Source organism: Pithys albifrons, chromosome 3 (assembly GCF_047495875.1).
Source record: "Pithys albifrons albifrons isolate INPA30051 chromosome 3, PitAlb_v1, whole genome shotgun sequence".
NCBI classification, from domain to species: Eukaryota; Metazoa; Chordata; class Aves; order Passeriformes; family Thamnophilidae; genus Pithys; species Pithys albifrons.
This window is the reverse complement of record NC_092460.1, coordinates 38,226,854-38,244,720: the sequence shown is the minus strand read 5'-3', so window position 1 is coordinate 38,244,720 and position 17,867 is coordinate 38,226,854. Positions and strand designations below refer to the sequence as shown.

The window sequence follows — 17,867 nt, the reverse complement described above, 5'->3', positions numbered from 1 at the left end:
CACACGCCCCAACTCCCCGGGCGATGCTCCGCCAGCACAGCCCGCTCGGAGCAGGAAGGGCCCTTTTGTGCCGCCCGCTCGGAGCAGGAAGGGCCCTTTTGTGCCCCCGCTCCAGCAGCGCCGCCGCCGCTCTGGGACACTAAGTAGTCCGGCTCACGCGGCGCGTTGTTCCGCCTCGCAGGCGGAGGGAAGCAAAGTAGTCCCCCTGGAATGCGACAGCGGCCTCTTGGCTCTGGCCCTGGCCTCGAGGGGTGACGCTACTCCAGTCACCGTCCCGGAGGGGGCCCTGCCGGACTTGTGTCGCCTGCGGTGCTGCCGGATATGTGAGCGATTGCACCTGTGTGAGAGAGGCCGCCGCCTCCGCCTCTCTGCTCTGTCCCTTCCCCACGGGCGCGGTGCCGGAGGGCGGGAGCTGCGCCGGGAACCGGACGGGCACGGAGGAGGAGGAGGAGGAGGAAGAGGAGGAGAAGCAGCAGGAGGAGGAGGAGCAGCGGCAGCAGTAGAAGGAGGAGGAGCAGCAGGACTGTATCCTTGCGCTTGTGCGCGCCCGCGGAGGGTGAATGGGGAAGCAGCGCGGCGGTGGCGGCGAGGCCGCTGCTGGCATGGAGGGCAGCGCCCGCTCCCGCCGTGGCGCGCCGGGGAGAATGGCCTGCTAGGGACGCGCGACGGGGAATCTCCGCGGCCGCCCTTCCCCACCTCCCGCTCCCCCTTCCCCGCCGGCTCCCCCGCCCGCCTGGAAGCATGAACTGGCAGCGGAGGTGCTGCTCCTCGCCGCCGCCTCCCCGCCGGTGAGAGCGAGGAGGGAGGGAAGATGGGGGCCGTGCTGCGCAGCCTACTGGCCTGCAGTTTTTGTTCCTTGATGAGAGGTGAGCGGGGCGGGCGGCGACGGGAGGGGCAGGGGGAAAGTTGCAGGGTTGGTGGCGAGGGGCCATGTTTGGGCGTGCGGGAGGGGAGCGGCCAGGCCCGGCTGCTGGCGGGGCGCGGGGCCCGGCGCGGGGGCAGCGCTCCCTCCCTGCCGGCCGCCGCCTCTTCCCCGCTTCAGGAGCAACTTCCCCAGCCGAGCTGGGAGCAGCCCGCCCTGCCAGCGGACACCGGCAGCCTCTCGAGTCGCCCCATTGTTGTTTTCAAGGTGTTTTTTTTCGTTTCTTTTGAAGGGCCCCCCAAACTAGCGCATGCCCCCATCTCTCTTCGCACCCCCAGCAGTCCGTGAGCGCCAGCGGCTCTGGAGCAGAGCTCGGCCGTGCCAGTGTCAGGCGGTGTTCCCATCACCAGGCTTCTCTCGTTTTCCCCCCGAATATCCGGAGCCTCGCGGGTTCGGTGTTGGGGGGACTGGAAAGTGCCCAGGATCTGGTGCTTCACCGATACTCTTCTCGCAGCGAAGTGAGCGAGAGGAGGAATGAATGTTCCTCTCAGCTGGTCTGGCTCTGCGCTGGGACTTCAGAGAAGTTTGCGTTTCACGGGTGAACCACCACAGATGTTCATTCAGCTTTAAACCAGCAGTCGGGTGCCTTACGAGGGGATGTCACTTAAACTAGCTGAGAATTTTGATTCCACTTCCCGGCTCCAACAAAACTTTTTGTCTTGCAGGGCACAATCTGAAAGAAAACAAGATTTTCTTTCTCTCTCTCTCTTTTTTTTTTTTTTTTTTAATGCGCTAAACCTAACTCTGTGCTGAGTATTGCTGGAAAGAAATCACCTGTGATGTTTGCATACAGCATTTTGCTGCTTGCTCGATTTTTTTCCTACTAGATGGGGAAGAGGTTAATTGCTAACAGTTAATCAACCACAGTGATTTAGAAAATTTGGCTATGCTAGAGCATTTCGATTAAGGTTAAGGTTCGATTAAAGGTAGTGTAGGCTGAAGTAACTGTTCTGTTTCCAGTTACTCGTGAAAACAAAGATTTTCATTTCATCCGTAGCCTTTTTTTCCACTCTGTGCATCTGTTTGCCATATTGTATCCTGTTTGCAGAGATACAAATACACTTATTTCAATGGTATGTGTAACATTTCATACTTCTGTTGTAGCAGTTAAAGTCCAGTTTTCAAAAGTTAAGTTGAATCTGCAGTATAGGGAGAAACTGTTTCTTGATTTATGTTAATAAGTAACAACATGCTCACTCTCAATATACCAGATTTGTCTTTAATGTTCAACCTAGTTCAAATGATGGCACAGAAATAGCTGTTGTATGTGATGTCACACGATATTGTTCCTTTAATTTCTTCAAGTTATTCTTGAAATAGTGACATGTGCTTTTGCAAATTTTTGTGTACTTGATGCTTAATAGGACACTTTCAAGAAGCATTCGGTTTATAAACCTTTCATTTATTTTCTTGGCTCTCTCCTCTATTGCCAAGGACATTTGAATCTAAACAGCATTTTTGTTTCTTCTGTGTTCATGGTTCCCTGCTGTTTTATCACCTACCTGAAGTCATAATCTTCTGTTTGTGACACAATAGTAATTTTCCTACTGGCTAATTGTTGCTTTAGATAAACAGCAGGAACAGCTGAACCATGAACAAACAAAAATCAGATTTTAATGCCTGTATCCTTCCTAATAAACAGTATCTATGCAAGTAGAATTGGTTCAAATAAGAATTGTTGAGTTCAGAAGGGGTGTCAGCAGTTCCTTAATGAGGCAGAGGCAATGCCAGCATGAGTATCAATAAGTTTATACTTGAAAGTAGAGGTGAAGTTCTGACCTTCACTATTTGGTTTGTGCACTCAGTGCTGTGGAGGATGCCAAGCCAACAGTGCTGGAAACAGAAACTCAGAAAACGTCATAGTGTGTGTTTGTGGATTTGCAGCATCCTCTCTGCTTCCAGCCTCCTTGTTCTTGTGAAAAAGCAAATGGACAGAGGTTTACACAACTGAACTGTGACCATTACTCTGAGAAAACTGTGGTAGACTTGTTTAGTGATCTGGTAAGGAATTAAATTTGTACCCTGGAAATACATCGGGACTTGAAGAAGTACAAGGCCTTTACTGGCTAGAAACAGTTGCACAGGGCAAGGCACTTGTCCGTCAAAAATTATCCGAGGACTGTGATAAACCAGATCCTACTGATGTATTCAGGGCAAGGGTTTGGATTTCTAAGAGACAGAAGGTTACTCTCATGACAGCTTGCTGTGGACATTCTGTTTTGGGGTTTTTTTACTGTTACGGCTGGTGGAATAAAGAGGTCACTGGTCTCTGTTCTGTCCTCTTGGCCCCTGCTTTGACTTGGGGTGTTGGGGTTCCACCTTCCTGCCATCAACAGTTCTTCTTGAAGCTGCTACCTGAGGGTGTGTAGGGAGGAGTGAGAGCTGTTTCATGACAGCTTTGAGGTGTTCTTCAGAACAGCTGTGAAACCAATCAGACAGGTAATTTATGTATAACTGACAGCTGCAAAGAGGCAAAAGCGGTGACATCACATCTGTCAGGGTGCTGCAGACAACTGTGAAACTGAGGTTTCAACTTTTTAAAAAGTGATGGAGAGTTCTTTCTCCACCAACATTCAGGGCTCACTTTTTTTCCTGAATTAGTTCTCCAGTCAGCTTGTTTTGGTTTTAAACCCTGACCATGCAGACAATGCATAACGTTCTCATTTGAATAGGAATCTTATAAACGGTGTTTATGAAGACCTGCTGAGTGTTGCAGACCTCTGTGCTTAAGGTCAGTTAGTGAAGAAATGAAAATGGCTCTTTGGTAATGGGCATTTTAAAACTACACTTTTGTCGTATGCGGGACAGTGTTTGCATTAATTAATTTTTACTGATTTAATATTGTTATTGTTTCAATTGGTTTTATTCTCTTGTTACTTGGGTTTCATAAACAGATAGTGGGGGTTTTGCATTTTTATTAGATAGATTTGTTTACATGATTTTAAAAGAGCTAATGATCAAGCCTTGCTAAGCTTGACTGGTCGTGTGTGCAGATATTTTTCTACCAGAAGTCAGAGAAGGGGACAAGGAGTAGGTTTTTACTTCTGAAGCACTCAGGTTAGAAATGAAGTGTGGTGTTTCCAGATAGAGCTATGTTTGTGCCTTCAGGTGAAGGGTCTCTTTACCTAGGACTGTACAATACTTTAGTGTTCTGTATCTTCACCCCAGCTTGAATCAGCCATTTTCTAGTCATGTTTCTTCATTGTGTTATGCCTCAGAAATCAGTGTGCTTTGTCTGCTGTGATTTTCAATAAGTTTTCCTCTTCCATTTCTTCATAGAACAGTCTAAGACTAATGTGATGTAAGATGTTACAAAATTCACCATTACTTTAATAGTTCTTGCAGTTGCATCTCTGTGATATAGTTCACTTACCATCAGATTGCTTTAGCTTTTATTTAAAACTGAAAAATTAGGACTTAAAAAGTTTAATGCCATTTTTTGCTATGTTTTGGAGGAAAGGTGAAGTAGCAGTTTTGTCAAGGTCCACTGAGGGTATAGCGAGGTTCTGGAGTGAAACTGTGTCTGTCTGGTCAGAGGTGTATGCAGATGAAGGGCTTCTTGTATTCCTCAGTGTGAATTATATGAAGATAATCAGGTGGGAAGTTTTGTTATTGTTTCACAGCAATACTGGTGAGGGGAACACAAACTGTATTCATGCTTCTTTTTTTCACTAGTGAATTGATTCGATCTGCATTCCCTGAGTTCTAGATAAGGAATTTGGCTAGAAGCTGTAAAATGTGTAGGTGGGGTTTTTGTTTTGTTTTGTTTTCCAGGAAGATAGGTCAGAATGGGGCATATAGGAACCTTTAAACTCTGTCTTTGGAAGCTGGAGAAATCTGATTCCTTTGGACATCTGCAATCCACCTTTATGAAGATGTTGCATCTCAAAAATGCCAGCTTCAAAAATATTTGCTGCAGTGCATTTGATGGGGGCTTTACTTTTTAGTTCAAATCAAGTAGAGCAAATGTATTTTGTTCTTGCTTCTGAGGGGGTGGGCTAGGGGAAAAAACCAGGGAGGAACAGGTCTCAGTTTCTGATCTGTCACCATTCATCTCCTCTGGCAGCCAGTTTGCAGACTTAAATACAATTTTCTTTGTCTCCAGCATATTTAGAATCATAGAATCGGTTGGGTTGGAAAAGACCGCCAAGATCATAAAGTCCAACCCTTGGTCCAACTCCAGTCCATTTACCAGATCATGGCACTCAGTGCCACATCCAATTTGCGTTTAAAAATCTCCAGTGGTGGTGAATCCACCCCCTCTCTGGGCAGCCCATTCCAATGCCTGATTACTCTCTCTGGAAAGAATTTTTTTTGATATCCAACTTCAATTTCCCCTGGCAGAGCTTGAGCCCGTGCCCCCTTGTCCTATTGCTGAGTGCCTGGGAGAAGAAACCAGCCCCCACCTGGCCAGAACTTCCCTTCAGGTAGTTCTAGACAGTGATGAGGTCACCTCTGAGCCTCCTCTTCTCCAGGCTAAACACCCCCAGCTCCCTCAGCCTCTCCCCATAGGACTTGTGCTCCAGTCCCTTCCCCAGTCTCGTTGCTCTTCTCTGGACCCGCTCCAGCCCCTCAATATCTTTCCTGAACTGAGGGGCCCAGAACTAAACACAACACTCAAGGTGTGGCCTCACCAATGCAGAGTCCAGGGGAAGGGTCACTGCCCTGGTCCTGCTGACCATGCTATTTTTGATCCAGGCCAGGATCCCATTGGCCTTCTTGGCCACCTGGGCACACTGTTGGCTCATGTTGAGCTTCCTGTCAATTAGTCCCCCCAGGTCCCTTTCTGCCTGGCTGCTCTCTAGCCACTCTGCCCAGCCTCATTTAACCTCATTAATTTCCTTTGAAATACTAAATATTTGGTTGCTTTGCCAGTGGTTCTTCAAAAGAGTCCAGCTCCTTGTTCTCTAGGGAAGAGTATGTGTTTTTGTCTAGTGGCACCAGAAATCCAGTTGTAATTAAAGCTTTGTTGCACGCTCCTGCTTCTGGCTGAGCCGGTGCCTCGGCTGTGTCTGGGAGAGTCCTCAGCTCCTCTTTCAGTTCTTTTGAGGAGCCCTCACATTTCAGCCCACTTGCCCGAGAGATTCGGGTAGTGAACTGTACGTGGCTGCCACCCACCTCTTTGGTGGCACGTGGGGGACGTTTGTGCTTTGAAAATGGTTGTTGCCAGTGAAGCAGGATTAGGTTGATAAGGAGTTTCCCCCAGGTGGACTTTTACCAGTAAGTGATTTAAGTTGCTTAGAAGGATATGTGGAGATGCAACTGCCATGCAGACTTCAGGGATGGTGTGTTCACCTTTATAGCTGGCAATGCTCACTTAAAAGTGAGCCCTTGTACCTGCCTGTGCCTGCACAGGAGGTTTAGGGTGAGCACACAGTGAGTGCTGCCACTGATGAGCACTTTGGAATAATGACTCTCCCACAGTGTAATTTCTGTTCAGTGACAGAAATACTTTCTCTCCTGATAACCTTTAGTTTTTCAACTTACACATTACGAGTGGTTTCCAAGTATATATTGTTGCAGAATTAGAGAATATACAGTGCTCTAAACAAAGAACCTGTGTCGTTCTTCTGTGGCCACTGTCCAAGTCTTGGAAGGGGAAAGCTTTAGGACTTTAATAGATTGTACATGAATGCTGGACTGGGACACCCTAAATATTGAATTTTCCAATTTATATATTTGGCAGGCAGGTGGACATAGAGCACCTTCATTAAACCCTCTAATTTATAAATATTTATGTCAGGAGATTAACAACACAAACAGACTTTCTATTTGCTCCGCCTGGACAAACCTGGTCAGAACACAGTGCTTGTATTTGCAAGTAGAAATAAGCTTGGATTTTTGTTCTGTGAAATCGTTATAAAATTAGAGTGATTTTTTTTTTGGTCTCCTTATGAGTATCTTGCTACAGACCTTTCAATTTCAATTTAATTGGCACAGTTCCCCACCAGTTTTGAAATGGAGTTGAACATACAAGTCTGTGAATAGAATGGGAATACTGTTAATACCTTTTTATGTAATACTTTATTCTTATACTTTTAAAAAAAGGAACCAGTCAAAGTCTCGATTAAAAGAAGCAATAGTTTAGTTAGTGATACTTTGTTTCATTTGTAAAGTGTTACAAAACTATTTGGAGAAAGAAGCATATCAGTTTAAAAAGATGGAATGCTTTTCAAGCTTCATTATTTATACAGAGAGAACAATAAGGAAATGTTTTTAATATAAACAGGCACGGAAAAATGGCAACATTCATACAGATATTTTTAGTATCTTGTTACAGGTTCACATTACCTAAATAGAATTACTCCCTTGTGATATAATCAGTGTGGGCAAAAATGGGATTATAGTTTTAATTCTGTTTATTACGGCCATGTGTGAGCTCTTGATGTCAGATTTGAAAAGTAATCATATTTGATACAAAATTTTAATCAACTGGCTGTATAATTTTGGTTATTCAAAAATTGTTTTCCTTCTCTGTGATACCAAACTGTAATGTTCTCTTTTATCTTTTTCTCCTTGTTCCTCCTCTCTGATCCCATCCCAGTCTGTTCCCAGAGGAAAGATGTAGTTTGTATGTAGTTTGCTGGGGTTTTTTTAACTGTTTATGCCTCCAGAACTCCTTGATATTGATGATTTTCCTCTGTCCATTGTCAGAGAGTTCAGGCTTCTAGGAAGTGGCTGATGTGGCTGGAATTCTGGAGATTAAGGGTGTGTGAAAGGTAACAGAAATGTAAGGTGGTGTAGAATTTCAAACTTGATCCCCTTAGTTGTTCTGTTAAAGCAGGGAATAAAACCCTTGCTTATAGTCAAAGTATTAGTGTTAATTAAAATATTAACACTTTGGAAATCCAAGAATTCTCGTGTCCTCACATGGATTAATAGAGAAGGAATATTAAGAATAATAGAAGAGTAGGAATTTGTAAATCTTGTAATGTTCATTTAGAAAATATAGTGATGTTCTAATAACTTAGAAACATAACTGAGGCTCAGCAGTTACTCTGTAGGTAATGGTAAAATTAGTAAGTAAGGTAATTCAGTCCTGGGTGGTTTTGTGTTCATGGGTTTTTCTTTTTGTTTTGGATTACCAGAAATTAGCCCCATTCATCAGGAAAAGACAAGATTGTTCGTCTTGTTCAAGAGATCCTGCATGTGCTTGCTTGTGATGTTGTATGGGGCATGTTTGGTTTGGTTTGGTTGTTTTGGCTTCCTATGTGTCACTACATCTAATGTGAGCCTGTTGAAGACTGAATGTTGATACTGCTGGAATGTGAGTGTTCTTGAGAGTTAAAAATAAAAGTAAGATAGGTACAACCAGGTTTTTTTTCCAAACAAAAATTAATTATGCAATAATTCAAGTATTGTGCACATTGTTCCTTATTCATTGAAAACATTCCCTAACTGCTAATTTGGAGTTGTTACTTATTGTATTAAGCTGTAGCAAGTTTAGTAGTCTTTAGAATTTGAATATTTGAAGTTTGATTTTTGGTTTGGGAACTTTTTTCTTTTGGCTGATGGGAAATTGTTTTAAACTTGCACTGTGATTTTCTTTTCATTTTCTTACAGTGCTGTCTTCTAGTTCAGTGTTAATTCTTGATATTTTTGCAAAATCGTTGATTCTGCCTTAAAGAACATGAGAAACAAAATCTGTGACCTCGTATGGAAAAAAGTGTTGTAGTAGGAGATGCAGCTTTTTCTGTTCTGAATTCATGTTATGATGAACTGGCAAAGGTTCTGTTTGCCAAGCATGAGCTGCAAAGTCTGCCACAAAGGAATAATTGCGTGTGATCATTGCAGCTGATACAGCTGGTACAACATCCACTTGGGTGTTGTAGGACTTGCAGAAAGATGGGGATGAATGTCTTCAGGCAGCACTGCTGCCCCTGCCTCCCGGTGCCTCAAATCCTTCCCATTATTATGTCCCAGCTGAGGTTGGTCACTGACTTTTATCGTGTCCTTGTCAGTGCTGGCAACTTTTTCATTCTATTGGTCATTCTGTCCTCTGGGGTTTTTTATGCTAAATTCTGTGTTCATGCTTGACCACAATTTCCTGATACTGCTTCAAAGATCTAAACTAACAAAAAACCCCGAACCACAAAACAGAAAAAATTAAGTTGTTTGGTTTATTTGCCTTTTATCTGGCAAGACAACTGACACACCTCAAGAAATGTTTTAAAGTATCTTTTAGACCAGCGTGCCATTTTGGATAAATTGTTGTAAAAGCCATCTAAGAGTATCTCAGTGCCTGTGAACTTGCCACCATGGAGAAAGGCCTTGTTTGTTTGAGGGTAAACCATGTGCTGCTGTTCAGGGCTTGGGTTATTTGGTCCATGTAGAACTATTAGCCAGGGATGAGACCCCTTGGCTGAGACTGTTCCCCACGTACTCTCTTCCAGTATAACTGGGGTCCTCCAGCTGTGGACATAAGTGAGCTGGTAGGAGTGACTGTGAGTAAACACTCTCAGCCCACTCGTTATGGGATGTGCACAACAAAATGTGTGCTGTCCAGGCTGGAACACACAATGAACTGCAATTGCTTCAAACTTTGGAGCATTCCTGTCTGAGCTTTCCAGGGTGTACAAGGCCTATGTTGCAGCCTTTATCCTTCCTAGGCTTTAGGAAATGGGCTGCTGCTGTCACTGCATCACTGTTGTGTCTCGGTGCTCTAATTCACTGGAGAGACACTGCACAGTCACTTTCAGCAGCTTCCTGAGGACTATGGTAGAAGTTTCTGGTTTGTTTTCTTGCTGTTAGAAATGCTGTAGAAAGTGATGATTCCAGAAAGCGTGAAGGGTAGTGTTTTGTTTCAGTGTGATCTGGTCATCTTATCTGTTGTCATACTTCTTCAAGTTTAATTTGCAAAATATCATCTCTGTTCAGATGTGGGACTCTAGGGTAGGGTATTAGCCAAACAAGGTTTCTTTTTTTCATGAGCAAAGATGCTGCTAAATGTTTAATTAAACAGATTGTGTTGATTTAAACACGGGTGGTACCAGCCCAACTAGGGAAGTATTGCCAGTGTGTGTGGAGCTGGTGTGACTTCATCTGCACAAGAGTGTGTTATCTGACAACTGTTTGAGAAACTGGAAGAGCATGGAAGGAAGATTGAGGACATGTGAGGAAATGGGAAGTACAATGTTGAAGTTCTTCCGATGTTAATGTGGATCTTGGTACTACTTGATGACACATCCCCGAAGGAGCCTCTACTGGCCTTGGAATTTGCCAGATCACCTTTATTTTGTTGCTGCTTTGTAAACAGAAGGGTAATGGAAGAAAGTGGTAGTTTTATATGGCAATGCAGCTGCAAGCAGGTGGCTGACCACGGAGCAAAGCTCTCTGCTCATCCTGTTGTCAGCAAGAGAGATTCAGCATATGAAGTCAGGAAAATGTCAGTCGTTAAAGTGCCATGTTTTATCCTCATGAGAGTGCAGTGAGGATAGAGAGGAAGTGTTACTGAAAGGTGGACAAAAGTTCAGCATGAGTGTGCTACCCAACGCTGAGAAGAGACATGCTGTGGCAATCCTGCTGTAAGGCTCTGGTGCCAGCAGGATGATTTGGCAACTGGGGCCTGCAATTCAGAAAGTTAATTTGCCTGTGATAGGCCAGAACTTCATGGTGTGCTTCAAACGCGAACGTTTGCTTTAATCTGACACGTCTGTTGGCTTGTTATGTGTGGACCTGGTATTTCTGTCCTTCCCTGTAGTCCTTTTTTTTTCCCTCCCTCTCATTCTCTTGACCACATCCTTCTATCTCTTTAGTAAGATTATTTTTTTCCTGTATTCAGCATTCTAAATGATGCCTTACTGCCTTTGTACCAGGTAGTCCTGCAGGATATCTTGGTCTCTATAGCTAATACCTGGTGAAAGACCTGCAAAACTACAAGTTAAGCTTGGTGCAGAATCCAAGTGCTGTTGGTGCAGAATCCAAGTGCTATTGGTGCTACTTGGTGTCTTTGCTTTTGCACTGATATGGTTACTCATCTCATTCACTGGTCAGCACCACTGTTCTTGTGATCTTTTGAGTTACCATCTGAACAGCCTTGAGTGTCTTTAGCATGGAGAATACACTTAAGGTTAGCTAAAAAGAGGAGAAAAGGTCCTTCCTGCCAATTTGAACTTCCTCATTCTTGTTTACTAAACTCCTGTTTGGCTGTCTTGTTCTGCAAATATATTTTTGAGAACAAGGAGGTTCAGAGAGCAGAGTCTGTTCGTAGTGCAAGTGGAATGGAAGCCACTGGTAAATCAGTTAATTAGTTTTATTAGAAAATAAGTGTGGAATTGTGTATTGTGTGGAATAAATCAGGGAAGTGCTATGATGGAGAACGTGGTGCAAAATCTTGGCCTGTCACTTGCTGTACTGAAAACTTGTAATGTACTTCCTGGTGATTTTGTTGTTTGGTTGAAATTACAAACCATCTCGGTTTAAATTTCTTGAGGCTGGCTCCCTGCTTTTAGGGAAAGTTTAATTTAAGTTTCAAATTGTCTCTCCTCTTAGTTAATACAAGTCCCTCAGGCTTTATTCCCAGTGCTACCTCAGCCTGTCATTCTTGCTTCTCCAAGCAGCAAAGCTCAAACAACCACAGAAAACAAATATATAGAATTCCTTATAAGCGCGACCAATGATGAAGAAATTTGAAACCTGGGGAATGATGGGAGAGACCTCTCAACTGCCAGTTCCAGAATCCTTATGTCAGTCCAGAGATTTCTCATTATGTTCTTGTCTTGGTTCTCTGTGGAACATCTTGGGGATGATTATTATATTTTGAATGGTTTTAAGGAGGTTGCAATTAATGTTCTTTGCTGGTTGTCTATGCCTGTTTCTCTGCCTTTCCTTCTCTTCTGGGCTGAATGTGGGTGCATGTTATTCTGTCCAGGCATCTGGAATCCTCCTCACTGTGCCTCATCCAGGTCAGGTATATTTCCTTGGTACACCTTGTCACTGTCTCCTCTCCATGCTTGCCATCCTCATGGCAGCGTGGTTGGCAGTACCAAGTCATATTTAGATGCTCAGAGTTCTTCAGTAAGACTGTTAAAAGATGGGGGGAGTATCCTCTCAACAGCACCTTCTTCCAATGTGACAATCCATGTGTTTCTTATCAGTGGATCTACTGCATGGATATTTTATTCCAGTGATTGCTCAGTGGTTTCCACAGTGTGAGCTGGGTCACAGTGGGATTCTGGGACAGGTTGCAACAACTTAAGGTGGCCACCTCTAGTCTGAGGAGTCCTTTTCCTTAAATGAAGGTTTACAAACAATTGGTTCAATTAATTAATCAAAACTGTTGCAATCCTTCCTTTCCCTGGTGTGCTATTGCTTATATTTATTTGATTTTTTTTCTGAACTGGTTCTGGATGATGGCTGGCTACAGAACTGCTTTTTAGCAGGTGGTGGGGAGAGCTCAGTGTGGTATTTTCTGCTGGTTTAGCTCCCTGCATGGGAGCTGATGGTGTGGGAAAAGCACTGGTGCCAACATGAAAGAGAAGCTGGCAACCAACAGCTGAAAGGGAAGGCAGGGAGAAAGGATATGGCTGCAGTCACACCTTGAGCAGATCTAGCAGGCTGCCAGTGAAAGCAGGAGAGCTGCTCCCCCCTCATCAACATGCTTCTTACCTTATGTTGGTTTGGGAGTTTGCTGGACCACTTCTTGAATTGATTCAACTTGCTAACCCAGTCAAACCTTTCATTGACATAATGGTTTGAGTCAGGTTGGAGAGGGACCCTTGACTAAATGAGGGGGTAGAGAAGCATTGCTGGGGGTAGGGATGTAGAATAAAGGGTTTGGGGAAAATGAACATCTGCTAATTGCTTTAACCAGGCTAAACTCCATGTCAGAGAGAGAGAGGCACCCAGAGCTGTCCTGGATTGTGGAAGGTGAAAAGAAGAAAATGGGAATTTGTGGAAAAGGCCACTGGGCTACTTAAAGAAAAGCATGACAAATTCTGGCAGCTTTAAGGTGCTGCTTAAACACCAAAATTATTAAAAACCATTTTTAGCTGTGAAGTGATTGTTTTATGCTGGTTCATCCCTTTGCATTCTGTGGGCAGCAGTATTTTTATGCCTGTAGGAGATGCTCACAAATGTACAAAGCAAGGCTTAACTAAAAAAGTGTAAGGGAAACCAGACTTGACTGAGTATCTCGGGGATTGGCAGCTTTCAGTGTGCTGGGGAGAGTGACAGCCAAGAGAAGCACATGATACAAGAACTGGAGTTCAGCAGTGAGAAGAAAGCAGTGAGAATTTTAGTTGTAAAGGTAAGGCAAAAAAGAAATGTCTGGACTTTAATACTGAATGTAGTAAGCTTAAGGAAGGTCTGACTTGAATATCGGAGTTAAAAAGCAGTTATAGGCTCACTGATCACTACTGGAAAGAGTTTATTATGATTTAAATTATTTTTCTTCCAGTTGAAATGTGTTAAACTGGAGTTTTTACAACTTTTGTGTTCTTTAAGGGAACATTTATTCCTGCTAGTGGACTGAACCCTCCCTTACTTTATAACTAAGCAAAGCTTTTACTCTGTATTGGGGGCTTCAGTTAGAAGAATAAACTGCATGTAGACCTCTCAGGTGATGGAAGACATGTTAATACTCACTACTTACTGTTTTAGTTTTTGATTTTCAAGGTGAATGTTTTTTCTTTTAAAATGGTTTGCTTCTCTTCAATGTATTGTAGTTTGTTGCTGTTACAAAATATGTTTTTATGATGTCTATAGAAAGAGAAATAAAAACATGTAAAGAATTCAGCCTCTTAAAAACAAATCTGAGTTGTATCTTTTTGCCCCATTATAACTTAAACTACAAAATAGTTGCATGGCTTTGAAAGGGGATTCTCTTGGACTTCTTCCCTTACGTTATTAGTATAGTTCATAACTTCATTATTCAAGAAGGACTTTTCAGTGTCCTGGTGCTTCTTTCGAAGCTGGGACAGGATGGGATCTTCTGGCACGATCTTCCTTTTGGGTTGCATCTGAGTGAAGTGAATGCAGAGGTGATATAGGTACTAATGCTGCTGCCAACCTCAGTAACTGGTTTTGTAGGACATTGAAGGCTTCATGTTTTCTGGGAAGGATTGAAGGCGATGGGGGAACAAACCTGTTTTTTATTATTTTGCAACAAATGGGTAGCTCAATATCCCAATCTGCCAGCCCTCTGGAATGTGTTACAAGTTGGACTTTGAATCAGTTTGCATGAAGCTACACATCCCAGGTGTAGCTGTGATTCTTCTGACTCATCATTCCCCTAACCTGTACCCTTGTTATGGGTTTAGCCAAGTAGGCCAAGAAGTTAGGCTTTAAAGTTCAGACTAGGCCTGAAATTGTCAGCTGATTTGAGCTGAGCAGGGCTAGCTAACAGCTGTCTTCTTCTAGCCAATAATATTGTATTCCATACCATATTGCATCATCTCAAAGAGTGTAAAATCCAGTGTGTGGGAGTGGCTTGGTCAGTTCCACTATGGCTGGAGTACAGAGAAGACTGCTACAGTTGTTCTCTTCTCTTAGGCCCTGCTCCTGCTGACACTACATAGTATTTTGTTTGAATTCAGGGAAGTAGAAATATTTTGTTGTTATACTTTCTCTTTCTTGCAGGGTGTCTTTTAGAGTACTTATAGATTTAGAGTAATACACTTTGTATTAACTGGAGAGTGGGAAGTTCTTTCTTGTTATACATAACCTGTGTAAGTGTGTGTTATATTGTAGTTTTCTCTTAATTTTCTCTTTTCTGTACAAATACATGTAGTTAGTTTCAGCATAAACCTGGTTTGAGGGTTTTTTTTCCTCTCCCTCTTCTTTTCCCCTAGCTGGTTGGGGGGGGGGGAGGGGGGGAGGAACCCCTTTCACTCTGTCCTGGACAGTTGGCATTTTGTCAGCTCAACCCAAGACAGCCATTGATGAAAAGGAGGTTTCCTCCAGTCCTTTCTCAGCCTGCTTTGAGCTGCAGCAGGGAGTGAGTCACCCACGCACGGTGCTTGTGATGGCTCAGTAGTGCCTTCAGGCCTCGGTGATTACCCTTGACGTGCCTGGTGTTCCAGTTCGGTGCATGAATACTCAGTGTTGCTGGTAATAATGGAGGTTGTGCTTATTTGTGTGGGGATTTACTTTTTTGAAAAAATGCTGGGCATGCTGTCTTGTTAGAGAAATCTCTGCCAGTTGGCTGTACACTTTCCTCTGGTGCACTAGATGACATCAAGCTATTAACTGGATTTTTCAGGATACAATAGTTGCATGCTGGCTTTAAAAATAGAGAGTTTTATTGCGTTACTGTTTTCTTACACGTTGCAGTCTGTTGAATACTTTTTGAAAAACATAAGCAGCCTACACTTCAAGAAAAATCTACTGTAATTAATTTTAAATCTTAGGGGGTGGAAAATTATGCAAGGAAGGGAAGGAGATAGCAAAGTAAGATAATAATAAAACTTACTATAAGGATTCTACTTCAAATTTTAAAAAATCTACTTCTCCATGGAAAGATAATCTCTAAAGTGAATGGTTTTTTGTGCAATAAAAATTGCTTTCTGGAGAGTGGGATACAAACACAAATTTGGTATGATTAAAACCAACAAAGTTTCACCCCTCCTTCCTTCTGTCTAAAGATCATCATAAATCAATTTTTATTCAGTGTTTTTAAATTTAGGATGACAGTCTAAGGAATTTAGTTTAAAAAACCAAACAAACAACAAAAAATCCCCCAAACAACACCAAAACTAACAAAGCCTTTACCCCCAACTACCTCAAAACATATATAGCAGAACTCATTTAATTGGAGGTAAGTGAAGAAACCTTTTAGTTCTTTCAGCTTCTCCCGGTTCACGTGTGACAGTGTATTTGGGAAATTGTTTTGTGGTACAACAGGGAGTACTCTGCTTTTGGAAAGCAGCTTTTGAATTTACTGAAGTTTGTGTTAGTATTTCTAATTTCAGTGTGAGTTTCTCACATGAGGCATTGTATCTCTTCTAGCTGTGTGACCTTGATGTTATCGAGCCATGCACATCTTTGGCTCTTTAAATGTGAACCTCTTGGTTAGGACCTACATCCTGCTGCAAGTTTAAAGTATCCACCTATGCTTATGAATGAATCTGCAAGTTCCTGGGGCAATCTGTGTAGGGACAGGCAGAAGACCAGTTAGTATGACACTCATAGTCTATATGTCTCAAAATGCCTTTATACAGCTCTGTTGCTGCAGTTTCTGAGTAAACGCAGGAAAAGATTGAAATGTTTTCTGATGGTGGATTTAAAAGGATGTAATTGTCTAATACAAATGCAGTATTTTTCTTAACCTTTTGTTGAAGTAGGAATGACGCTAGAATTTGCATGTATATATAAATATAAATACATATACATAGCATGTGGTTAAGGACAATTAAGCAAGCATATTACATCTAAGAAACTGTCTGTTTTCATGGTTACTGCTTTACATGAGTCATCTTAGGTGTTGTTAGGAAAAATATACAGACTGTGGAAACTGACAGAGGAGGCAAATAAAGCCTATAAAATAAAGGCTTTGTGTTAGAGGACTAAACAGAAGTGGTACAGCGGAGTCTGAACGAACTCAGTGTTGTCCATTCCTGTGGAGTTATTTTTCTCCCTACCTCCTCATACCACCTTCAACACCCTAAACCAACACCTTGCACAGTCCCATGTTATGCAATGAATTTTGTATTTTTTGTGCTATATGCAAAGTGTCCGAGATACATAATTTTGGCAAGTATCAATGTGCAGGTGACTTTGATAGCTTGACATGAATTACACTTTTACAGAAGTGGTGTGTGCGTTACTAAATTCTGTAAAGAAAATAATCGTTGCTTAGGTGGGCCAGCACTGAGTGCTTAGAAAACTGCTTTACCCTTGTCTTTCTGATTCTTAAGAGCCTTTCTATACAGAACAGTGCCATTTGGATACTTCAAACCCATATTTTGTTTGTTCTCTCTCTTTAATGTTATTTTAATGAAGCACAACTCAGAATAGTTGTTACAAAGACATGGTCTTCATTTGTGACAAAGTTGAAAAGCTTTGAGTGCTTTTTAGTCCAACTTCTAAGTGTCTCCTCGCTATTTCTTATTTTTTAAAAAATATTCTTACATTGGTAGCTACTAATGGCCTGATGCACCATCACAGTGCAAGTTATATGTGATATGAGTGATGTTAATGCATCTGTCTGTGTGTCCCCCCCCCCCCCCCGTTTCTCCTGTTTGAAGCTGCCCCGCTGTTGCTGTACGCGAACCGACGGGACCTGCGCCTGGTCGATGCTGCCAACGGGAAGGAGAACGCCAGTGTGGTCGTGGGTGGCTTGGAGGACGCAGCGGCCGTGGACTTTGTGTTTGTAAAGGGGTTGATTTACTGGAGTGATGTCAGTGAAGAAGCCATAAAAAGAACAGAATTCAATAAATCTGGGAGTGTACAAAATGTGGTCATTTCTGGACTTCTGTCACCTGATGGGCTGGCGTGTGACTGGCTGGGAGAAAAGTTATACTGGACAGATTCGGAAACAAATCGGATTGAGGTTTCTAATTTAGACGGATCACTGAGAAAAGTTTTGTTTTGGCAAGAGTTGGATCAACCCAGAGCAATTGCCTTAGATCCTGGAAGAGGGTAAGTCTTTGTTAAACCAAAGTAGTTACAAATATCAAAGTTTGCACTATTTCTTGTCTACTGAATGATTTTAAATAGGTGATGGTACTGTTATTGAAATTATCCTAAGCCAGTTGGCATTATTTGCTTCACTTTCTATTAGTGTGATTTGCAATTTGCACCTCTGAAATTGTATTCATAGTGGTTTGTGAACAACTAGAAATTATCAGACTCTTAAAAAAGAACTAGGAACTTCTTTTGGCACTAGTGCAGAAGATTAACAGAAATGGGCAAGTTCTAATGTAAAACATAATACAATCTGCTTTGCTCCAACAGCCATCAGCTGCATGTGGGCAAACAGACTTGTCCCTCTCTGACATGTTAAGTA

At 42.7% G+C, this 17,867-nt stretch overlaps 1 protein-coding gene across 3 annotated transcripts in view; it reads left to right on the top strand.

The window, feature by feature from the left end:
* The first annotated feature begins 323 nt into the window (after window positions 1-323).
* LRP6 (LDL receptor related protein 6) overlaps window positions 324-17,867 on the top strand; it is a 150,068-nt gene continuing 132,524 nt past the window's right edge. For all 3 annotated transcript variants that reach the window (XM_071551427.1, XM_071551426.1, XM_071551428.1), the window contains exons 1-2: window positions 324-866; window positions 17,107-17,500. In XM_071551427.1, the coding sequence (XP_071407528.1) occupies window positions 812-866; window positions 17,107-17,500 (449 nt within the window). In that variant the 5' untranslated portion in view covers window positions 324-811. The remainder of the gene's footprint in view (window positions 867-17,106; window positions 17,501-17,867) is intronic.